This window comes from Stegodyphus dumicola, chromosome 10 (assembly GCF_044657685.1).
Source record: "Stegodyphus dumicola isolate Sdum_Otavi_A_Nest chromosome 10, ASM4465768v1".
In the NCBI taxonomy this organism is placed as follows: Eukaryota; Metazoa; Arthropoda; class Arachnida; order Araneae; family Eresidae; genus Stegodyphus; species Stegodyphus dumicola.
The window spans coordinates 187,044,314-187,070,920 of NC_140777.1; the positions used below are offsets into that span (position 1 = coordinate 187,044,314).

The 26,607-nt window shown below is 31.8% G+C and overlaps 1 protein-coding gene across 1 annotated transcript in view; it reads left to right on the top strand.

The window, feature by feature from the left end:
- LOC146995245 (NEDD4-binding protein 2-like 1) overlaps positions 1-25,381 on the top strand; it is a 41,164-nt gene extending 15,783 nt beyond the window's left edge. Inside the window, exons 2-4 of the mRNA XM_085826011.1 lie at positions 6,724-7,125; positions 22,830-22,986; positions 24,825-25,381. Coding sequence (XP_085682137.1) covers positions 6,724-7,125; positions 22,830-22,986; positions 24,825-25,064 — 799 coding nt within the window. The 3' untranslated portion in view covers positions 25,065-25,381. The remainder of the gene's footprint in view (positions 1-6,723; positions 7,126-22,829; positions 22,987-24,824) is intronic.
- Positions 25,382-26,607: the final 1,226 nt, after the last annotated feature.

Here is a 26,607-nt window from a genome sequence, read left to right on the forward strand (position 1 = left end):
ACCTACTAATTATATCATCTGGAGAAGGAATTTGATAGTGTTCCCTTTTAATTACTTTATTTAGATCTCTAGGATCCAAGCATAATCTCAGACTCCCATTAGGTTTTTCAACTATAACCAAACTTTGAACCCAATCAGTTGGTTTATTTGCTTTCGATACTATCCCTTCTCTTTCAAGTTTATCTAAAGTATCTTTTAATTTAGGCTGTAAAGCCTTAGGAACACGTCTTGGGAGGTGTATTACTGGTATTGCATCATCTTTAAGGGTTATATGATATGGTTCGTCAGGAAATTCCCCTGTACGTAAAAAGACTTATTATTTACATACATTGTAATACTTTTCACCCATGTTTCACTTACCTTGTGAATATCCTTATTTACTTCATCAATAGAATTTGTTAGATCTTTGATTGATTTTGCACTTATTTTAAATTCACTATGCCCGTTTACTGGTGGATTTATCATTACAGAGTCAACAAATACACTATGTTCATTATATATACTAAGTTCATTATTTGGTATTCCAACTTCACAAATGTTCTTGGGACACCTCGCGGCAAAATGGTTCTTTACTCTGCTAATAGCTTTTTCTAATCCTAGGTTAGATTCTCGAAGCAAACGTTCGGTCAGACTCCTATCCCGAATGCCTAATACAATACGGTTGCGAATCAATCCATTTTCTTGTTTAGCAAACTCACAAGTTGACGCTAAAGTCTTTAACTGAGTGACATAACATTCAATTGTTTGTCCTTCTTGCTGACTACACGAAAAGAATTTGTAACGATCATATACGACATTCTGCCATGGTGAACAACTTCAAACGACTTCAAGACCTCTTCGTACTTCTCTTTATTCTCAGGTGGCTCAAATCGAAACGTGTTATAAATTTCGATTCCTTCAGTGCCGAGTAAATTCAAAAGGATTGCAATTTTAGTCTTATCTGGCTTGGCATCTTTTTCCGTTGCAAGTAAATAGTTTTCTAGCTCTTGCTTCCATTTTTTCCGTTTTTCTTTAACATTTCCGACGGAAAATGTTAGCGGAGCAGGTGGTCTGAAATCCATTTTGCTCCTGACACCATGTAACTTCTTGTTTAGTTTGTTAAACTTGATAACTTCTGTACTTTCAAAGTAGACTCAACTAATGAGTATATCTCAAGAATTGAAAATTTTATTATACATTTTTAAACAGTTTACATGACATTCCGCTAGCACAGTAACATGTGCATCACAACAACGGAACCGCATAGCATGAATGCCATTACAGTTACAGTTATAGTTATTTTAAATATACATCACATAGCTAATGTAAACAAGCAAGGTCATTCTTCCTCTTCTTCTCTTGCGGAATGTATCTCATTGAAACTAAATGTACTGGTTATGCTTATGCGAAATATAGATGCACCTCGACTGTGTAATGGATTGGATTGGATGGATTTGGATTATTTAATTATGGCAAAGCACACGAGGGCTATCTGCCTAAAGGGAGGTATGCCTTCATGGAGGACTTGCTAAGGGAAACTGGCTCATATAGTTATTATATATGGGGAAAACCACGAAAACGCCCATGCAGCCAGCCCATTCGTGGATTCGAACCTCGGACCGAATTACCAGTGTTCAGCGTCTTTACCGCTCGGCCGCTGGTGGGTCGACTGTGTAATGGAATGAGGCTTCGGATCACAAAATTAGGGCAGAATATAATCGGTGCCACTATTTGAACAGGTGTAGGAAAAGGGGAAAGTGTTATCATACCTCAAATTCCAATATTCCCCACTGACCTACCATTTCACTTTAAAAGACTGCAGTTTCCAACCAAACTTAGTTTTTCTGTTATGTTTTTCCCATGGTCAAGTATATGTTACCTGTTCGTGTATATCCAAAACCAGGAATTTATATTTATTAGCGCCGAATGGAAACACATATAATATATTATACAGAAGCATCCTAGAATAATACTCTTATTCATGCTCTTCTGAAAAAGAATTAATGTTTAACTTTAAACTTTTTGAAATCATGGTAATGAAAATTATTAATTTTTGTAGTGAGATATTTTAATAAAGCATGTTTTTCAGTTTTTTTAAATTATATTTTATTTTAGAATTTTTTAGTATCCCCCCCCCAAAAAAATATGATTGCAGTGTTTGATATATCCAAATCGGATTTTAAAAATTATGCAGAATAGCGTCTTAGCAAATTCAATATGGATTTCTTTTTATCTCAGTGAAGGGCAGTATTTACTGAAATTTTGTGCAGAGTGTATTTTTAACTTGAAAAATAAGTAATAGTAACTAAAATTCTATCTTGATTATCCTGGTCATGCAATAAGAAAACAAAATTATTTTATTTTCAATAGTCTTTGAAACTTATTTAAGGACATCAATGAGAGCGAAGCCGCAGGTATAAGCTAATTTTTTTAATAATATTTTTTCTCATCCTTTCTGTTTACTTGATAACTAGAAAGGTATTAGATCTACAAAGTGCACACCTCCCATTGTTTTATTGTAGTCAGTTACGACCTTTGGCTTTGTTTTCAATATTTACTTTTTGTCATTATCTCAATAGTTTCAGTCATGAAATGATGATAACATTGGTCACTTTCTTTTTGTCCTTCCACTTCAGATTGAGGATTTTCCCACGTCTAAATGATATAACTTTGCCAGATTTTAACTTTCTGTTTTTCAATTCTAAAGATAAATCCTTTTTTTTTTTTTTTTTTCCTGACAGTTCCAACCACATGTGTTTAATAATTAAAAAAAAGGATATCGCATAATTCTGGTGAAGTATAATAATAATTAATTAAGGTGTTTAATAATGGCATCATCAAATTCATAACAATTTGTGAAGGTACTGTTCACGAGTATAAAGTCTTTATACTCCGTAGTACTGTTGTTAGTGATTAGAATTTAGGATGAATTAAAGTACCTTTCCAGTATATATAATAAATAACCATATATAACCAGTACTAGATTTACTTATCATATATGTTTTGATTTCAGATTTTGGCTTTTTTTTTTTTTAAAGGTACATATTGGTGCCAAAGGATAAACATTCTTTGAACAACACCATCAGAGTTTTATCTGTGATAGTATCTCTTTCAGGGTAATTGTTGTTTGATATACTTTATTCAAATGCTCACATATGGGCCAAATTTTGTAGGCTTTTGGGTTAGGATGACTTTCTAGATCATAAGAATCCTTGTTCACAAATGAACACACAGTGATCTTTTAATTTCACATTGTTGATTATATGACATAATCTTAAAAATAAGGGAATTTCCACTAATGGTTTGTGTTAGTTCCAACAGATGCTTTCTTCAGGTTTTTTTTTTTTTTTTTTTTTTAATTATATCTTTGTAAAATCGAAAGTTTAGGAAACAATTGCTTTTTCATGTGGCAATACAAGTTTTCCATTCTCTTCTTCCTTTTAGTTTTCTTTTACCAAGCAACACATTACTTGATTGCTCAATATAACGATTAGTCTCTTTTACAATTACATATACTATACTGTTTCATCATTTATAAAATGGCCATAAATATTGTAAAGGTGCCTTGAAATGAAATATTAACTTTAGGCAATGATTTGAACTGAAAACGAGAGGGGAGGGAGACAAATATGTGGTGTTCTATCTTCTGTGTATGTTGCGAGAGAGTAAATCTATCAGCACCGTCATTGGTTACAGAATTTTGCTTTGGGGGAATTAGAAAAAAAGCGTTCCTAACTTTGAGACCATCTCGTTTAATAAGTTGGTTATAGTTTTCAGACATTGCGAGATAGAATTGAGTTTGGGGGTCTTTTGTGGGACACACAAAATGAAATCTGCTGCATTTGTTAAAGAATTCTTCTCAGTTTGCTGCATTTAGAAAATGAGGTTCCCCTGTGTAAGTTTGCAATGTTCAATCTTCAAAAGTTTAGGAAATGATTCCAGGTTTATTCTTGACATGCAGATAAAATAGAATTTTTTATGTCATTGTAGGTGTATCTAATTTGTAAATAGAATTATATTAAATGTTCAAAAATTCAGAATGGTAATTTTGTTTTATCGTAAGTGACTACCCATTCTAAGTCACAGCCCATTGGAGTCAGGTGTGTAAAGAAATAATATCTAACGATTGAGAGTTTTGCTTTACGACATGCATTGATTGTCAAAGTTTTGTTCCCTTCGCACCCTGGTAAAAGTTGCACAGGATCGTCACTATTATCACTGCCTTCAAATTCTGATAATTCAAAATCAAAAACATCTGCAAAATAGCTGCCTTCTGAATCAGTTCCTGATTTTTCAAGACTTAAATCCTCTTGTTCACTTAAGCTACTCATTTTTCAAATATTAAACATGAAAAAAGGATGAGCACTGAAATTGAAAACATGTTCAAAACAAAAATTCAAAACAGGTTCAAATGGAAATTTTTTTTTCCTAAATCTGCATACTACTGCTGTATAATCAAATCACAAACACTATGCTGTCATCTGTCAATATTATTTTCCTGTTAATTAAAGTAGAATTAAAAATTTAATTCTGTCTTAGTTAACAGGAAGATATTAGTTTGTTAACAGGAAATATTGACGAGCCTGGCAGGAGGTAAACTATTCATTCTATGCTCCAGTAGCATATGAGCTGGAGTTAAAGGCATTAATTCTTGTACTTCAGAATAAACATAAGTTAAGCTTACCCTCTATTTCAATTATTAAAGTTTCTAATTCATCTTGAGACAAAGTAGTTTTTTGTAAAGCAAGTTTTGGGTCATAAAAGCCATCCCACTAAGCAGCTTCTCATTTTTCTTGGTTATGTAACACCACTGGATTTAGGGAAATGTATAATACTATAAGTCTTTTACTATAAGTTGGCTAATGACAGTCCACAGGTTTTTGAGTTCAAACCCTGATCACTTACATACGAGCTTAAAGCATTTCTATCAAAGTTTCAGAAATTCCACCATGAAACACTTTGCTATGAGCATTCCACACTAACAAATTTATGAAGCGATGTTTTGCAGGTATAATAATTGGATCTTTTAGCAGATAAGTAAGTGAATGATGTAAGTTTGACTTCTGTAGTCTCCCGAGAACATGCATTATTCTGTTGTCGTCAAAAGTGAGATTTGATTCTAAAATCAGTGAAAATTTTTAAATTGTTTTGCCATGTCTTAAATAGTACAGTTTCTTCAGCCAAAAACTTCTCTCTGAATAGTTTTAGAGAAATCTTTTGGCACCATCGAGTTTTTCAGCACTTAATTCTTGACATCGTTTAGTTTCATTTTTAGTGTTGGATGTTAACTGAAGTATCCAACTGGTAACACAATGTAATTTTTGCAAACTGCTATATTTATACAGAATCCATTAAAGATGTTTCTTTCAATTGAATGCCTCGTGCAAAATATATTTCATCCAATTTAGTTCTTTTTTCACTAGATACTTCTGAGAAATCGCTGGTCAAATTATGTAATTAGAGCCCTTTGACCAAGCTTTTGCTCTCCAATAAAGCCATTCCGGGCAGTGGAGCCATAATCTTTTCAGTAATCACTTCTCGAGATACGTAATCTGTGTGATTATCCGTCATTTTACAATAATACCACTGAGCAGGGTCAGTTTGACTGGATTTCACATAGTGTCAATACAAAAGTTTTCTATTTTGAAGCCTTCCTTTTAATCCAGTGAAGAGCAATAAAGAAATCGTTCCACAAATATACTTTAGAAACTGGAAATTGGAAAATTCTTGAAACAATAACAGAACTTATTAGTTTAAGCGTCAATCTTTTCAGAGGTGCAGTTCTAGATTTCACAGTTATGAAACTTGTGTATGTGGTCATCACTTAAAATGTACAACTGCTTCGAAAACTCTAGGACTTGTGTTGGAAATATATGCAGTCTAATTCTTTTACTAGCTTAAATGGATTCTTCAATCCTGTTGGTAGTTCATCATCCCATCATAATCCATTTTCCCATATATCTTGCATTAATAGTTTTATGGTGACAATAAAAGGTGAAGCAATTTCCAGAAGATTAAGTAACTTCAACAGCATTTGATATATGCTTTAATTTTTGAATTCTTCAAATTATCGATCATGGCAAGAAGCGATTTCACATCTAATTTAAACCTATCTTCTTCCATGTTCCATATATGCTTAACGTCTTCAAGGATTTTAAATGAATGTAACTTGCTTACTTAACAAACTTAATGCTGATTTGGTTTGTTTTACATTGAGAGTTAGCTATAAGCATAATTAATTCACTTCTAATAGTCCTTGATGCGAGACTGAAAGGGTAGAATAACTTTTCTTGTCTGCATAAGTCAGCTAAACAACAAAAGATATGCATGCCATTTTATCAGCAGATTTTGAGAATAAATTTCTGTATTTTAGAAAATGGTAACTGCATTTCGATACATTCACTGCTTCACTTTCATTGAATGTAGCTGTTAATGAATATTATAGCTGGTATCTGTTTAAGGATTGATGATGTGGCAGTTTTTAAGATTTTACTATTATAATACTACAAATGAAGACAGCTTATGATTTCTGTAAGTTATTCTTCTCTTGATTCAGGAATATAAAAGTGTGAGATATATATAGGAATGTAAAAACACTGAAGGATAAATAAATATCTATTTGGAAGCAGTAGTACGTGACTAATATATTTCTGTTGGAATATTTTTTTATGTTCTGAAGATTTGCTTATCAGTTTATCTTTTTTTTTTTTTTATTTTTATTTATTCAGTATTTTTTTCTTGTAGGTCAGAAATGGCTGAGTCAAGAAATTTTAGAAGATACAATTTTCGAGCAAGTGACATTTCACCTCATGAAAAAAACAGTTCAATGAAAAGTGGTCCATGGGAACAGTATGATATACCGGGAACAAAAAAATATGAACTTGGCTGTGATGTAGATAAAGAAAAAATATTTGACTTTCCATTTCTGGCAAATGAAGACTCAGTCTCTTATCTTCAACAACATGGAAAAATAATGTTTATAGTTCGTGGACCTCCTGGAACAGGGAAAAAAACATTAAGTGAAATGCTTCTGAAGTATTATCCATCTGCTGTATACTGCTGTGCTGATCGTTATTTCGCCGAAACATTTACTTCGGAACGAAACAGAGAAACTTTAAAAAAGTCTCACGATTATTGTGAAAAGCTGTAAGTTTTTTGTTATTTTATTATCAACTTTGTCACGTAATTAAAATTTCCTATCCAGTTTTTAATGTCCTAGATCAAAATTAAGGAACATTTTCATATTAGTAGATCATATTTTATTTAAATGATTGTTCTGAAAGTGGTGCATTTTTTATTTTCAAATAAGTGTCAAAATTAAATTAACTTATAAGGGAATGAATAGTATAAAATAGATTAAACTCACTTTTAAAGTGGTTTGTTGTTATATTATGACTCTACATTAAGCACATGAGAAAAAGAAGTTAAACTGCACAAATCTGAACAGTAATTTTTTAATGAATTTATATGTAAAATAGTAAGAAATGCATACGTATTTAACCAGTTGTGTTTGCACCTTCAGTGTCAGTTCCCCCCCCCTCATATTTCCTAGTATTCAAGCCAGTTCTGTGGCTAATGTTTAATTGGTAGGGTACGAACTGCGCGAAATTTGATCGAAAATCCCCTCCCCCCTTTTATCTAATTCAGGAACTGTGCGACGTTTCCTATCTCCTCTTTCTTTACCAAGAAGATGGGTGCTACAAAAAGTCATTTATCACCATTAATGGGACATTTTATTGAGACTGCAAGCCTCTATTTTTGTTTATCAATATTGTAAAAATTGTGCATACAAAACAAATATTCATTTAACGTCTGGCATGTGCTAAAGTAAAAATAAATTTATTTTACACTTATTTTAAAGTTTTATGATGCTTAAAAGAATGATGAGCCAGATCTTTTTTATTCTCTGTAAGAATTAAAAACTTTCCAAGTCGTAGATTTTAGTCGCTGATATATATATATACATATATCAGTTTTGAATAATAAAATTGATAGATTAATTACATACACAAAACTGATACATAATCAACCTATCAAATATCGTATTTGTAGCGCACCTTAAATACGTTTCTTGTCTGGATAAATATTAACAAATCTTAGATAGCAGAATGATTTTAACTTTCAAATTTACTATTTTAGGTAAACAGTTTTAATTTAATTTTAAACAATTCTCTTTATTAAATCTAAAAATTGGATTTTCTTAAGTAGTTCTATATTCACACTAATATTATTGCAATATATTGCCATAGTAAGCTTTCCATTTTTAGTCACTGAAGTTATTTTAAGGTTATTTAACTTTCTTACAAATTCCATATTTTAGTACTAGAAACGTTTAAATATTTATTCTGTTTTCCAGTTACTCTTACCTGATGTACTTTGTCATGCATTTAATTTCTAATGAATATTTAATTAATAAATTCATAATTATGATCCTCTGGGGAATTTTCATAATTAACAAAAAAAAAAAAAAAAAAAAAAAAAACTCGAATTCCCTTATATTCAGTTGAATATGGAATTTTCAGTTTCCTTTTAATCCATTCCTTTTTCACATATTATTGCACTGTATTCAAGTTTTTATGTATGTAGAATTTATATATTTTGTATTGTATTTATGCCAATTTATATTTAAATGATAATTTTTAGAAATTCTCGCATCATAACTCTAGTTAGCAGAAGATTTTTCTAACACTTTGGTAAAGTTTAATCTTCAGCATGCAGCTCATTTTCCAACCTAGTTTCAAACTGAATTATTTGTAAAATTAATTATTTGAAATTATTTGTTAACAAAAATGGTAGCTAAATTACACTAATAGTATTTCTAACAGTTGTAATTTATAATACAACAAGTTCATGTGATTTATAATATAATTCATTTATAATTTTTTCAGCAGTATTGAAATTAATAGCGGATACTGATAATGTTATACATTTAGATTACAATGATTTAGCTTGCCCTTGCTTTCTTCACTGATGCTTTTATGCTACTTTCCTAATATTTCATAATGGCATACATATAAGTTTAACTCATTCACCAAACATGTAATTCTCTAATTCAGCTCACTTTTGTTCTTATCTGTGCTGTATCTTTTATTTTCCTTTAATTATTGTTCAGCCTAATTTCAAAAGGTCTTATGATCAAGTGGAAAAGTCAATAAACAATAGTAGTTCGACTCAAGTTTCCAATGCCAGAGATCTCCCAACTCTTTCTTTTCTTTTTCTTTTTTTTTTTTTTTTTTTTTTGTGCTTATTTACTGTGTAAAAATATATCGTAAAAATTTCAGTTCATGAAGTAAAAATACTTTTTAATTTATTCTTTAAAAATATTGCAAAAATTTTCACTTTGGCATACCTTTTTACAAATCCCTCTAATAAAAAAAATAAGGAAAGCAATTAACTCGTTTTCGGTGATTGATTCCTCAGTGCAAATTATATGTAACTTTTTCCAAAAGCATAGATTTTATATGGATATCAATAAATTAAGGATTATTTCTCAATCTAATTTTCTTAACATGTTTATTCCAGAATTTTCTTTTCACACTGTAGCACTTAACTTTATGAGTTTTCTATAATCATTCAATTACTCTAGCCATGGCAACTTTCCATACCTTCTGACAAGCAGTTATATTTTTAACCACTATATTTTAATCCCTGTAGACCATCAGTACATTATTCACTTGTTTCACAAGTGCAAATATTTATTTTATACACAAATCTATGTAAAATAGCAATAAAACTTCAGTTATGCGGAGCTCCTGATCGATTGCTTGTTTTAGATTGAATGAAATTAAGCTTAATTAATATTACTCTTAATTAACTTGTTATTAATTTAATTATACATTTCTAATTAATTATATGTTCAGATATTTCCAAGTATATTACACAAACTTTTGCATCCCATTTTTTAATTTTTTGTTAAAAAAATTAACTTTTATTTATTGAGAGACCTGATTGATTATATTAATTTGCAGTACTGATTATCTAATTCTTTTCTTCTAGATAAATTTTTGAAAAATCTTCTTAGCATACTGATTTAAACTTATTTAGAATTTATACGGCAGTTTTCCAAACACATAGTAATGTTGTTATAATAGATTTCACACTAAGCTTTTTTTAAATTTAACTATTAATTTCTGCAAACATTTACATCATTACTATAATTTTAAAAAAAAATTAACACACTTGGATATGGAATAATCTTTTGCACACCAGTGAACTGTATTAAATTTTCCAATCTAGTTCAGACATCTTGACTATTATTAATGTAATTTATAAAAAATATAATTGGTATGCTTTATATACTTAGTTTTTATTGTTCTCGTGAAACGCGGCCGATATTCCTTTGTTTGTGAAAGTGGTTAAGTGAAGTGCCAAGGATCACAAGTTATTTATAAAACTCTTCCTGTGTAATAGTGCTGCCATCTATAAAATTAATTGAACTTTTTAATTAAATCACATTCCTAGGATACCTATGGATGCCATTTGATGTTATTATTTCAAGCAATTAAGGAAGTACAGCTCATTAAAATTGTGCCATATTCAGCTCATTTAATGCAAGTTTTTCCTGGATTATAACTTATTTACAAGACTATCAACGCTGAAATCGTACTCAAGAGGTAGGCTCTTAAACACTTTATCTTCGTTGAAAATTTCTTCCCCATTCCTTCGTCTGAGGCGTTTATTTTAATTATTTTACATCATTTAACGTGCAAGTGTGTTCCATTTCCCCCGTCACTTTCTACAGAGAGATTTTTTTTTCCCACATACTTGCTCCCGAAACCAGTTGGGAGGCGACCTTGAACTGTATCTGTATGCCCACGACCGTGTTCTATTCTTACAGCTCTAGCGGAAGCGCCCTTTCATTGCACACAGCTTTCTCAGTTTCATCGGCGGAGCATTTTTGCCCTATTTCAACAATTGTGTTTTAAATCTTTAACCAAAGTTCTAAAAGGATAAAAGCACTGAATGAAACGGGGTCAAGTACTGCATCTTCACAGATCATCACATTATCAGTTTGATACCATGCGCTTATCTTTCAATTAATTAATTCTTGAATTACTATTTTTATTCACTTGTAACCAGAACTCTGCACAGTTTACCAGTTTTCATGGTTTATTTATTAACTCCTGCAGTCTAGTACTTTAAGAAAGAATATACTTTTTTTAAATTCTTTTTTAATATTATATTTTATTTTCACTACAATTATTGTTATTATTATTATCTGGTATTTAGAATCGTATGTACATTTGTTAATGTAACTAGTGTGTCTTTTCATAGGTATTTATACTCCCTTAACCTATCACATTGTGTTTTATGTGTTTTGCATAACTCTGAAAGTTTTATGTACTGTTGTATCTGTTTTCTAAGTGTAATACTGATTACTTAATACTCACTTGCAGAAATACCTGTCTGAATAAGATTTAGAACTCCTCTTAATGACTTAATATAATGTACGTCTGACAACTCGCAGTTATTTAATTAATTAACCTTTGGTTAAGAACTAATTCAGAAGACAAACAACAAAAATCAGCGTTATATTTACAAAATTTCCACAGGACTAGTTTCAATGGTTTTTACCGAACCACCATCCTCAGCTGCAAAACCGCAAATGAACAAGATAGGAAAAAATGATTAGATAAGATAAGAAAGCCTGGACAAGAATAAGCAAGTGGCGCCATCTGTTGGTGAAACCAGAACTAAAACATAATTTCTGTAAAGGCCGAAGGCAAATTTGAATTGGAATTAGGATCGTTAACTAGAACAGAAAGATTTTTATGAATGTGAAATGCCTCTAGAAAATCCAGTTCTCCAATGGAAGATGTTTTTTGAATAATTTTGGCAGCAGAAAAATTGAAAGTGTGATTTTCGGACCAACAATGTTGCGCAACAGAAGACTTCTGTGTTTCCTTTTTTCTAACATATGCCTCATGTTCCTTGACGCGAGATTTTAAGGCTCTCTTAGTTTGGCAAATATAAATTAAACCACACTGGCAAGGAATCCTATAAATACCCCAGGAATTCATATCCGGAATGGGGTCCTTGAGTATGGAATTCGGAATTTTATTGATGGGAGAATAAACAACCCGAAAGTTAAATTTCTGCAAAATATGTGCAACTTTATAGCTAATTGATGGAAAGAAGGGAATGACAACAGAATTTTTATAATCTCCTAAAACAAGAGTGTGCCTTTTAGTGTGTTGAGATGAGAATTTTTTAACTGCTTGATTAATAATGTTGAGTGAAAAGCCTCTGTCAATAGCTATTGCTTTTAAATAAACTTTGGTTAACTTTGGTAACTTAACTAACTTAATTTTTAACTTAAACTAACTTAACTTTGGTTAAGACTTGACATAATATAGTATTGCCAACAGATAATTCTGTATTTTTATTTATTTTGAGTTTCTTTCTTTATATATATATTCTTTTTCCTAAGAAACATTGGAACTGCGTAATACCTGAATTTAGAATTATTTTTGTCAGACTTTATGTGAGTAATAACATTTATTCTAATAAGCAATTATTCACTACTATTTACTTATTTATTTATTTTTGTTAACTTCATGTACTAGTAATTTTCTGCTCTGCTTATGAATAGTTTCTGATTTTTGTCATTTTTGTTTTATGTGAGCGATGAAATTGTAAACTCTTATGGATGGCTTCTAAAGATAGGACTTCCTCACCATCATTATTAAACATCTCCCATTCTTTAACTAGCAATCCTGAAAATGCTGACTCCTCCAGATTGAATGATATTCTACGAATTACTGATAAAATTAAAGATCTTCTAAACATCGGCAAAAATAGAAAACTTAATACCCAAGAACATAAAGATATTTCTGGCCATTTAACAACTCTTCATCAAATAGTGGCAGAACAAGAACTTACTCTAGCGAAGCACGAAGGTACAATTTTGGAACTGAGAGAGCAACTGTCTCTTCAGCATTCAAATACTACAGTTATTTCTGAAGTGAAGGAACATTTGCAGCAACAACAACATGAAGTTAAAAAATTATTCGAAACAAGGTTTCTAGAACAAACCCCAAATTCCTACGCCATTGCTGCCGCCAAAATCATTTCTTTGAAATAGACTCCAAAAAGTGAATTCAGAGATCATATTCTACTCCTGAAACCTAAAGATTCAGAGAGAACACCTGAAGATATCAGACACCAACTAAGTTCGACACTTAATTCACAAAAACTGGGTATTCATATCAGTAATATTCGTACTACTAAGTCTAATGAGCTTTTAATCGGTGTCGAAAAGAAAGCAGACTTAGAACACTTACACCGCTCAATCGTTAAAAATTCACAACTACAAGCCTCCGTAACTGTTCGTACTTGAAAACCCAAAAGTACCAAACTCATAGTGTTTAATGTACCATCTTCAGCGGCTGCTGAAGATATCAAATCGGCTTTTCTGAAAATTACATCAAATAATAATCTTGATATTTCGTGTTCTCCAGTTCACCGATCTGAAAATACAAATAATTGGATTGTAGAAATTTCTTCAGATTCTAGTGACTGTTTTACTTCGTCAAGAGTCTTCATTGGATTCAAATCGTGTTCCTTCCGTCCCTACATTTCACTTCCCCGTTACCTTCATTGCCAGAGTCTTGGACATAATAGTCAAAGCAGTCAAAATCCTCCCTGCTGTTCCATCTGCGCAAAACAACATTCCCATAGAGAGTGTACCTCAAACGTAAAACTCTGTGTAAATTGTGTGCAAAGTAACCAAGAAACTGGTTCTTCATTGCCAACTGATCACGGTGCTCATGAAAGAACATGCCAGACTTACAGGAGTCAGCTCAACAAATTATTGTACTCGGACAAAGCCACAACCTCACATGTTGCCATCATCCATAACTAAAAATTCTTCAGTTGCAATTAACATGCAAGAGCGCAATTTAAAAAACAACGCTTCAACTCAAGATTATAACGTGGACAGTGATGTGCAACTCAAGATTATAACGTGGACAGTGATGTCACAGTGATGTCTACCCCCAACCTTGCTAAAAAACTCAATACCATTTTCTTCAATTCGTTTTCTCCAAATCAACTTACAAAGAGCAAAAATGGCTTCTGATCATCTAGCAGAATTCTTAACTCATAACCATAAAGACTTTGTTTTAATCCAAGAACCCTATTGTATCGAAGGGAAAGTAAGTAGCATTCCAACGTCTTGGAGTGTATTTCAATATTCTCCTCAGTCCCCTAATCAACATCCCAGAGCAGCTATCATCAGTTTTAATCATAGCTGGCACCCAATTCTAATTACAGCCAAAAGAGACCTAGTTACAATCAGTCTTAATAGTTCCAACTCTCAACTTCTTATTTCAAGTATTTATGCATCTCCCTACGAGGATATTTCTCCTTTGCTTAAAGATTTAGAATCCATCTTGTTTTCCTTCCAAGGTCCACACATAATTTGTGGAGACTTCAATTCATAGCTTTGGGGCTACAACTCCACAAGTCCAAGAGGAAGGTCCCTTGAGGAATTCTTCAATTCACATAATCTTGTGATTCATAACCAAACCTCGGATTTACCTTCTTTCGAAGTAATGTATAGGAGAGGGTGGCCAGATCTCATAGTTACTACCCATCACCTAATTAATTCGATTTCAAATCGCAAAATTGAAGAAGACTACTCCCACTCAGATCATAAATATATTACTTTTGAAATCAAAGAGAACTCAGAATCAGTTTTAATGGAACATTTTAAAATTACTTAAAAAAAAGAAAAGAATTTTATTAAGCAAATTCAACAATCCGCACTTCCAGTGACTTCTTCCTTCCAACTAAGTGCAACAAAAGAAGATCTAAATAAAGCTACAGAAAATTTTATTAAAAAAAGTCCAAGAAATATGTGAAAATACCTTTCCAATACGATCTGCAAAACCTTACTTTCATATAAATTGGTGGACTAAAGAGTTACGCGCTCAAAAGCATAAGGCGAGAGCATTGAAACGGAAAATGAAATCGATTACTGACGATGAATTAAGACACCAAGCCTGGCTCAAATTCAAAAAAGAAAATTTAAACTACAAAAAGATGATTCTCGAATCTAAATTAAAAAGTTGGCACAACTATTGTTCAAACAATAAAAAAAATTATGGCACCTTATACAAGATTGCCAGTAGTAAAATATTTAAACCGTCGCAAATCCAACTTCCCTCAAATTTGCTTTCAAGTTCTGCTGAAATTCAGGATGCCACTCTCTCAACCCTAAATGAGATTCTTGACTCTGTCTTTCTAAAAGATGATCCAGCTGAAGATTCGCGTACTCAAACCAGAATCTGTAACTGCGATGACATTCCACAAACAGACAACGATATTCCGTTCTCAAAACAAGAAATAAAGCAAATAATTAAAAACCTAGCTTTAAAAAAGGCAGCAGGCCCAGATGGCATCGATAACCACATTATAAAATTAATCAATCAAGCCCATTCTGACATAATCTGTAGTTTTTGAAATCGATGTATAGAGCTCTCTACCTTTCCTGATTGCCTGAAAATTGGTAATATAATACTCTTCAATAAGAAGAATAAAAGCTCCGATGAACCTAAATCTCATCATCCGATAAATCTTCTCCCAGCCCTGGGAAAAGTTTTGGAAAGATGTCTTATTGGTCGTTTAAAATTTCATGTTTACAGCAAAAACTTAATAAGCAATAACCAGTTTGGATTTCGAAGCCTACTTTCAACAAGTCATGCAATTAATTCAGCTCTTGAACAAGTCAAAAACAATAAAATCAACCAACTTCATTCTGCAATAATATGTCTCGACTTAAAATCAGCTTTTGATTCTTTATGGTGGCCAACAGTTTTACAAGCGCTGCATTCCTTTAAGTGCCCTCAAAATTTATTTCTAATTATTCAAGATTACTTCAGGAACAGGAAACAACAACACTGAAATTGTGCGTAATCAAGTCCGAGGATGTCCTCAGGGGTCGTGCATGAGTGCAGATCTCTGGAATATCAGCTTCAACAACATCATTGCCTATCCATGGCCAGATCTCTCAAAAATTGTAGCTTTTGCAGATGATGTAGCTTTTATTACAAGTTGCCATACCAGAGACATTTTACAGAATAATTGCAACGAAACACTCCAGTTATTTAACCAACTTTGCAAAATTCAAAAACTACAAATTTCACATAGTAAGTCCCAAGTCTTAGTGATCCATAAGCCAGGACAAAACTAAAACTTTAGCTCTAAAAATTGACAATCAAAAGATCAAATCTGTGAACACAATCAAGTACCTCAGTTTAACAATCGACAAGAAATTCTCCTGGATTCCTCATCTACAAAATATTAAACTTCGTACAGCATCAATAGCTAATTGCCTACGACGTATGCATTGATATAACTGGGGCTTAAATCCCCATATAACACGTATTCTTCTAAAAACAGTCATCTCAAATATGGTAAATTACGGAGCCGGAATTTGGGCACAACCAATGACAGTGAGAAAGATGAAATGTTTAAATTCAATTCAAAGGCCTTTTACTCTTTGCATTACTCGGGCGTATCGCACAACTTCAAATATAGCACTTGATACTCTAGCTGGTACTCTTCCGTTATCAATCAGTGCAGAAATGGAATGCACCTATATGAAAGTCCTTCAACTTAACCAAGCCGCGGAATTCAACAATTAAACCTTTTGGCCATCCATCTATGAAAAGAAAATTAACCCCAATCTTATCCATCCGGCGTTTCGCTTCAGCAAAATAATATTCCTCACGTTTGAAGAAAATTCAAGTTTATCTCCAATTACTTATACTGATGGATCAAAAATTGAAGGAAAAGTTGGTTCCGCAGTCTTTTTTTCAAATTACCCCCTCAAATATTGTCAAATAGAAAGACCATCTCCATAATAATAATAGTGTTTTCCAAGCGGAATTGTCAGCTATAAAAGCAGCGATTGAAATAGCCATTCTCAAAAATCTCGACGAATTTAGCATAAAATCTGACTTCCAAGCAGCTATTCTAGCTATTAAAAATCCCTTACCTTCCTCTCCATTGATATCCGACATAAGTTCTCTTCTTGGCAAAATCCCAAACTACAAAATTCAAATTTCATGGATCAAAGGACATAGTGGCCATTTTGGTAATGATCAGGCAGATGAACTAGCCAAAGAAGCAGCTATTAATCAAGATGGTACTGAAATCATCATTCCGTGGCCTCGCTCAAATTTCAAGTACCAACTAAAACAACTTGCTTCAAAATCTTGGCAAGATTTGTGGAATAATGCTCCACAGGGAAGACACACATATAACTTTATGCCCAATGTAAGCTTATCATCTCTGAACTCGAATCCTTCCCTAAATTACTTTATAACAGGACATGGACCCTTCCCCACATATTTCTACGCAAGAAATTTGGAAAATTCTGATATCTGTATATGTGGGGAACAGGGAACTCTTGATCACTACATTTTCTCATGCACCTCAACTGAGGATATTCACATAAAATCCCCAAGAACTGACCTCCTGGCCTTCCAAAGGTTTTTAATTAAAGATAAACATCAGTATCCAAAGTTTCAGAAAATTATGCAACGACTTTCTTCCTACGGCCTAGATCTCTGTCAAGTGTAAGTCCACATACAGTTTAAACTTAGTGAACTTTTACATGCTGTGATTATGGACAAAATGGATCCACTTGTGAACTTTATAAACTGCAATAAACCAATATATCTGAAATAACCCATGGACACTTACCTCTTTAGCATTATTATAACAATTCATTTAACATTGTGTTACCAGTACTAATTATAATTATCTCATTATGTTTATTTGTTTATTAATTATGTTTATCTCCTATTTTTGTTATTGCACCAAATCAGATGTTCAATTTATCTTGTGAATCTCAAATTGTATTCCTACTATTTTATAATCTACTTATGTCCTACACCATTATTTTTAATAAATACTGGATGTGGGGCGTATTGTGGAATTGCACGATGTACCATAATGGGCAAACTTTAGACCTTTTGAAAAGCTTCAGTCTATGCAAATTCTTATAAAACTTGCAATTACCCCCTCCTTTTTTTTTTCTCTCAAAGAGTTAGTATGGGAACTCATTACCAGTTGACCTATGGTACATCGCTGGTGTCCCCCATACTTTTACCTTTACCTTTATAATTATTTAATTTATGATATTATTATAATAAATGAAAGATGTTTGTAATGCTAATATGTATGTTTACCAATACCTTTTATTTTCTTTGTTAGCTCTCACATTTATTATTGTTATTCAAGTAATTAGCCTGCTTGCTAGATATTTTTTTACTTGTTCTTGTGATATGTAATTCTATTTATGGTACTTACGTATTAACGCAACCAGGCCAAAATTCGCATAAATCGCCAAATTTGGCGACCCTACGTGTTTAACAGTAGGGACGCCAAATTATAGTTACCCAGTGTTATTTTTTCTTTTTACAATAGACGAAAGTTTATTTGTAAAAAGAAAAAATAACACTGGGCGTGTACTACCACAGTAATGGGTTTTCGGTGGAATTTGCCGAGAAAAGAAAGAGACTTTTTTGGTTACTGTACCTAACAGAAGCGCCATTACCCTCATGGAAAAAATTTGCGGAAATATCAAGGAAGGAAGCATCATTTATTCGGATTGCTGGAAAGGATACAATACAAGTGAGTTCGAAAATGCTGGATTTCTGCATGGAACTGTTAATCACAAATATAACTTTGTGGATCCCAACACGTGTTCACACACAACATGTAGAGCGCATGTGGGGCTCAGCCAAATGGCGCAACAAAAAACAGAGAGGAACAGCCTGTCATCATCTTGACTCATACCTTATCAAATTTATATGGCGCCAAGCTCAAGCTGTTAATGGCGAAGACTGTTTTCAATCAGTGCTGAAAGCAATAGCCAAAAGATTTCCGCCGAAAAAATAATTCTGCAACTTATTCAAATTGGAGACCGGAAGGGTATAATTACTATTTTATATTTTAAAACAAAATAATATAAAAAACTGTATTAAAAATTATCTGTAATTAATAAATGTACATTTTCTTTCTATTCATACTTTTTTACTCAAACTTACAAATCGCGCCAACCTGGTTGCAATAATACGTAAGTACCCTCTTTCTTTATTTTATTTTACTCAGGGGGGATTTTCATTTGCGCAGTTGGAGTACACCCGTATAATTTGTGTATTAATTCTGTAAAATCATATCAAATCTGTCACCTTTTTTTAATCATATGTGCACATTACAGGAAAATACAACTCTTTTTTTGTTTTTTTGTTTTCTTTCCTGAAAATTGTATTTATTTGTTAAATTTCAAATAGAATTAAGTAAACTATATTAGAACCTTCAGATGATTCTAATACACTGTCTGATGAATAGTGATTTAGATGAATACAATGAAAGCTCGACTATCCAGAAAGCTTAGGATATGCCGAATTCCGAGTTGAGCATATAAAAAACAGAGTTCATGTTAGAAAAGCCAAATCAGTTGGAAAAATCGGGACTTCATGCTTATGCATTATTGATGCTAAATCATGCTGTTTGGCAATAATAAGTGTTTTAATAGTATTACAGGTTCTATAATGGCATTGCAGATTTCTCGTTTATTAAATTTGTGGGGGGGGATTTTTCTAAAATATTCCAGTCAGTTGAAATCCAGATAGTCAGGCTTTTACTGTGTGTATGTATGTATGTATGTGTATTGGCCTAAAGAAAAAAAATCTCTTTTAAATAATGAATCGTAATTTTTATCTTTAAACTGTTTTTCTTTAAAACACTTCTTTCATGAATACTTTTAGGTACCATCATCATCATGGGAATGTTATTGAACCAAGGAATAATCGAATTATTTCAGTAGCTCTTACTTATTCCCCTCCACCCCTATATCATACATTTTGTACAGACTTTGAATGCTTTAGCAAATATAATAATGTACAATAAATTAATACTTTCCGACTTTACAAATCATATTATTTTATTATTCAGTTTGTCGGTTTTCACATCACTTATTCGATAACTGATTTTTTTTTTTTTAAATATTTTCCAGGGTATGTATGTATTAACACAACTACTACCTTGTCGTCACAATCTGGCAATTTTTCTCATATTAAGAAATATAACTTACTTATTGAGGGAGAATTAGCAGTTTTCATGATTTTTTTTAAGAAGATTCCCATATTATTGATATTTATTGTAAGTAAGCAAACATTATTAACATGTGAAAAAAACGTACTTTAGCAATTTAAAATGTTAAATAAGGTTTATATAAAATATTTAAAAAAATAAAATGCTTACATTCTTCGGCAAATCTTTTTGTAATTTGTATTGCACCTTCTTTTACCCTTATATACAGCAATCTGTTTTCTTAAATGATCAAAGAATGTCTGCTGGGTAGCAAATTTAAGTATTAAACAATTTGGAAATAATAATGAGGTGACAATTAGGAATTATTTATATTTACCTGCAGGTTCTTTTAATCCAGCATTACCTGCGCGACAAAAACTTACTTGTGCAGGATATGTCATACCCAAGAATGTTTCATTATATTTTCTATCATAAAATCTATGCATGAAAGGTAAAAAATAAATAAATAAAAAGGAGACTACAGTTTGAAAACTAGTTAATCATGCTACTTACATTTATTTTGCATATTTTCTACAAATACATGCCATGTGTTCCACACATATATGTTTGTCACACCTTTCACAAATAAATTTAGTTTCTCTGTCTTTTCTATTAGGGCATTCAGCGAAAATTGTAGATATTACTTTCACCTTCTTTGTAGGTTGTGCGATGTCTCCATTAGATCTTAGTTTTTCTTTTAAGTTTCATGGAAGCATTGCTTGTTGGCTTCTGTTTTTCTTGTATTCTTCTGCAAGTTGAAATGCCAAATATTTAAAAAATGATCACTTTGTATGATGTTCAGTAGGTGGTTTCTTAGTACATAGCAAACTAATTCGAGCATTTATTGCAGCAACATTCAACAGTGCAAAAAATACTGCTACGTGCCAATGATTAGATTTCCTAGCCCATTGACTATGTGGCAGCAATTTTGTCTACAACGTCAACTGCTCCTTTAGATAAATTGGAGAAAGTTATTATTTCAGGTTTTTTTCGATTCTCCTGTGGATGAGTCTATTGCATCATCAATATGCATAGTTGAAAGTAGAAGAATATTTCTTGGGTGTATGTGAGACAATTATGTGTCTTTTTGGAAACCAAATATGGAGGAGCAAATCTCTCTCTTCTTTGAATTCAGAAACATTGCAGGAATCTCTCTTTTATATTTTTCTTATGTTTCCAATGTTAGTTACTCATCCAAAGATACAATATCCAATAAATTTATCAAACATCGCATTTCTTCATCATAACTGCAATTACAGACCATATTAGAAGAACAATCTGAAAGCTTGTTCGCATACTTAGAACTATAACACAAATACTCACGCAGGGTATAATATACCCATCGATGCAATATCTGAAGAATCATTTTCAAAATTTGGCCCCAAGTTTCCTCTCTTTCAAGGTTACAGCCTTAGAGTCAGCTATACAAAGGCTCATCCATTTCCAAAAAAGGTTAGGAAGGAAAATTAAAAAATTCAGGGAGGTGGTTATCTCATACCCTGTGCGAGTAATGCCGAGTTAAGGAATAAATGTTACTGCAGCCACACTCAAATAGACACATAAGATCTTATTGACTCATTTATGATTGTAACATGTTTTTATCACACAGGTGAAATAAAATGTGTATATAAATGCAATATACAACATGAAATGCGAGGCACCATGAAAAAGCTATCTGAATGCGGCGAAATTTTGTAAGCCCATAACTCAAATAGAATATGCAAATAATTAACATTTGATGACCAGTGAGCGACTAGCTAGAGCTCCAACACATTACAACAGAGCTTCCAGATGTGGTTCCGTCGATCCACGTAGACTGTATCAGTGCCTTGCAGAACATGATCATAAATTGTTATCATCATTTGAGAGAAAACATGCAATTGGACTAAAGAAATCAGAGTGGTCGAATTGTGGGATTGCTAAACAGTTTGGTCAGAATGATGCTACCATTCAATGATATTGTCAGAAATGGGTGAACCATGTGAGGCTCAAGAAGATAGCGGTCAACTGGCAGTGACGAGAGGACAAGAGGACTAAGTGATCATCTAATCAGTGCACACTGATGTGTCTTTATCATCGACCGAACGTGTAACAAGGACAAAAGTGGCTACAGTAGCCATTGATAAGAGACTCAGTAAACAGGAATGGAGATCACAGAGGCCATTGCACCAACTGGGCCTCATCATTGCACAACACAAGGTAGGTTTTCAGTGGTGTGTCATTCAACCTGGAATCTGATGCACTGGAATAGAATTGTTTTCGGCAAAGAGTACTGCTTCAAATTGAGTTTCGTTGACCAGCGAAGATGTGTCTGGAGATGTCCATGATAGCCGTGGTATACTATCCTGACCTAACTGTCATAATAGTCTATAATGACCTAACTGTCATTTGACACTTGGGCTGACAACCAGAAGTTATGGAGCGCCAATTTTATTTGGCAGCTGAACTCCTTTGGTTGTCATCAGGGACACTCTTACTGTACAACAGCAGATCAATGATTCTATGCCATGTAGCGTTGCCCTTACTTTCATGAACCCCTAGGTTTACATTATAATAGGATAATGCCCTAACAGTAGTAGATACACCATTAATGTTTATTTTTATATTTAGCATCATATTCAGCCCTGAAATGATAATCATTGCCGTGCTTCTTGTTATTATTTCTGTAAAATTATTATTAAAATTTAAAAAAAACTATTTAATCCAAGTAAAATATTTCCTTTTAAATAACTGTTTTTCAGAGCCACAGATGCTTGTTTAAACAGCAAAAGCCCTATTATTATTCAAAATACACATATCAGGAAGTGGGAAATGCAGAAGTATTTAAACCTGGCGGCAGCACACAATTATACTGTTATTATGGCTATCACTCTATTCAAGTTTGATGTATCTGTAGAGGTAAATAATTATATTTGATTTTTTTTTTAATTTTGATGATTTAAATATTAATAAAATATTCATTATTTTAAATGAAATTTTATTAATCTCAAAATATAAATGAAATAGTCTCTGTCTCAAAATATAAATGAAATAGTTATAACCTGCTGTTAAATATTATGTATAATCTCTGCCATTAAATAATGAATGTATGTAAGTTTTTTTTTCTCTTCTATTGTGGAAAAACAACAGCACCTGGAGCTACTGAATTTTTATTACGTGTATTCCTGTACCCAACATGTGCACACTGAAGCCCGGATTTTGAATTTGTTTATTATTTATTTCACAATTTGTATGATTATAAATCAGTTATGAAGTTATTAAGGATTATTTCCAATGCAGTAGATTGTTGCTAACAAAATATCAGATTTTATCTTTGTAACTTATCAACAAACCAGGCTATTTAAAAGCATGTATTGCCACTGCTTGAAATGAAATATTTTTATTTTTTATATGCAAGTCTGTTGCCATTCAAAAAAGCATAAGATTTAACTTTTTAACAAATTTAATATTTTCTTATTGAGTAACAAACTAAGGAATTTAAAAGCAAGAAACATAGTTCATAAGAATATTTTTTCTACTTTTTAATCTGATTGATTTAGATTAAAGTGCATGTAAGTCATGAGATAGTTAATTTACACTTGCTGTACTCATTAAGATCATTTAATATTTTTATGGTAATAATTTTAGGTAATAATTTTAGGTAAATGGCTAGTAATTTTGATAAATTCTTTTTCATATTTTTCTTAATTTGGAAGTGCTTCTGACCCTTCTTAATGAATTGCATTAGTTATTCTGTTCTGGCATTCAGAATTTTTTAGAAATGTATTCCACTCAGTAATTACATGTCTAAAACTTAATTCTTTTTCAAATATGCTTAAAATATTTTATAGAATTAAATGCAGAGTGTCGAAGACTCTCTGCATTTATTTGGGGCCCTGGGATTAAGGGGTCCTGGGAAAAGGAATTAAGGGGCCCTGGGAAAAATGGATATCGTATAACAATTAATAAAAATAAGAAACACGTTTAATAAAGATGATAAATCAAATATAAATTTAGCTGAATTACAGTTTAATTTTTGATTCCTCAAATATAAAGGTATGTCATGCAAAAATTTGGTTTCATTTTCTCTTGTTAAACAATATTTATCCATTTTTCCCGGGACCCTTTTAAGTGCGACCCTCTGCATTTAATTGTGTAAAATATTTCATGCATATTTAAAAAAGAATTAAGTTTTAAACATGTAATTACTGAGTGGAATTACATGTAATTTACAACATAAAAGAACAATTTTATGTTGATACTTTCCCCGAAGCGTATAAAAAAATATGCATGAGCATAAAAAATGTCTGTCAGAAAGGTGAGTAGAAATGATACCTCAAAATACTTAAAATTTCAGTGAAAAAATGAATGATTTTATTATATTAAACTATAACCAAATTGTTTTAACACTTTTTACATAGTTAAAATCTTCATGTAAGGGGGGATCTTTGAAAATTCTCTCCTTTTGTTTGTGCACTTTAATTTAGTTGTAGTTGAAAGAAAGGAAAAGTATTTAAATTGCTGAACTCCCATTTACTAAAATAAAACCTACACCAACTACCATTGTTTCCTTAGTCAGCATTTATTTGGTATGATATTTTTTCTAATTAGTATTAATAGTTTGTGTTCTATTGAAGTATTAGTCACTTTCATAGGTGGTTACCATAAAAGTTTTCGCTGTAAAGAATGTTTTTGTTATTATGACAATCAAAATTAAAAAACACTCAATTACATGCAGCTATATTGCAATTTTTCAGGCTTTGGCTAAAACCAATTCTGATGGTTTGAATTTGCATTATTTTAAAAAACGCATGAGGACGTGGGATCATGTTTTGCCTTATGTAACTGGATGGTTCTTATGTCCTGAAGATGCATCATGTATTCTGAATTCTCTAAAAAGTTCGCTTAAAATTCTGCTGAATGACGGAAGGTTTTGCAGGATTTTTGATATATATGATGATGGTAAGAATTACTGTGTGATTCAATACTTTTTCTAAGTTATTTGAGCAATTCATGTTTAATAGGTATTATAAATATATACTATCTTCTTTTGTGTATGTGTGTGTGTGATTCACTAGTGGTTTATTCGATAAGACCACTGAACACTAGTGATTTGGTCTGCTTTTAGATCCTTTGGGATAATAAAGTGAGCTAGTCATTTTTTAGTTTTCATTATTGCTAATGTAAATATGAGCTATTTCTCTTAAAAATTTCATAAAGGCATTCCTCTCCTTAGGCAAATAGGCCTTATTTGCTATTTTGTAATCAAAATAACAACCAACCATCTTTTTGTAATAAAAGCATTTCATCATAATTTTGTTTCTGTGATAATTTTCGTTTTATGCGCAGTATTAACAATGCTTTTTGGGGTGACAGAGGTGTTTGATGTTATATACAGTGATATATATTTTTTAATTCTGTGTGAACTTTCATTAATTTGGATAAAAATTGAAATTCTAAAAACACATTTATGAAGAATAATATAGTTTATGGAATAGTTTTACAATAACTCAAACATTTGTACTACAAATTAAAATTAGTAAGACTCCATTACATTCCTTTCAGTTTGGTAAACGATGGAAAAAAATCAAGAAAAGTAACATTACAGATTATTACAGTCTTATGGATTCATGAATGAATTGCATGATAAACAGCCCATTGACAACAAAAACACAACACATAAATGTCAATGCACACAGTAGCATTGTTGAATATACCACAATAAAATTCATTGAGAACATTCCCATAGTTCGTTCCAAAATATGTAATGCCCCATAATTTTTTCTGATAAGTCAAGAATACCAATTATAAAAGCATTTAAAAACACACGATGAAATATAAAACACTTGAATTTAAATACACGAACCATAGCATTTGCCCAAAACATTACATTATGTTGCTTCAGTGAATTAATTCATGGATTCAATAAGAACTGTCTAGTAGCACAATATTTTTCTGCAGAATATTGGCAGACTGGTTGTTTTCAGAAATTTCTATGATCTGATCTGTCATACTGTATCTCAGATTTTGTTTTGAAAATGTACCAAAATCAACAATATTTCAACTATTTTTTTTTATAATATAAAAATCTGGTACAACCATAACTCAGTCAGCTGTTTATAATTATATGTAAGAAATTTCTTCCATCAGAATATATTAAAACTACATATATGAGTTGGAACTTTAATCGTTACAACATTGCTGTCCACACCTAAGCTACCAACCTTTCCAATGATATGAGATAAAATATGAAAAACTGGAATGCCTATGCCACTGTACAGCTGTAAGATTTCAGAAAAATTATAAATTAACAAATCTGAGTGGAAAGTCACTGTGCAATTCATGATTTAGATTATTAAACTAATTATAAAATGTGATTTTGATTTAATTCATTATTATATTTTTTCTTCCTACTATCAGTATATAAACTTTTTGCTGCAAAATCTTGAATAAGTAATAAAAAGTTTTATCAAATTACCTTTAAACATGAAGAAAATTAAATTAGTAGTAATTAAAATGTAAATTATTATGTGAATAAGC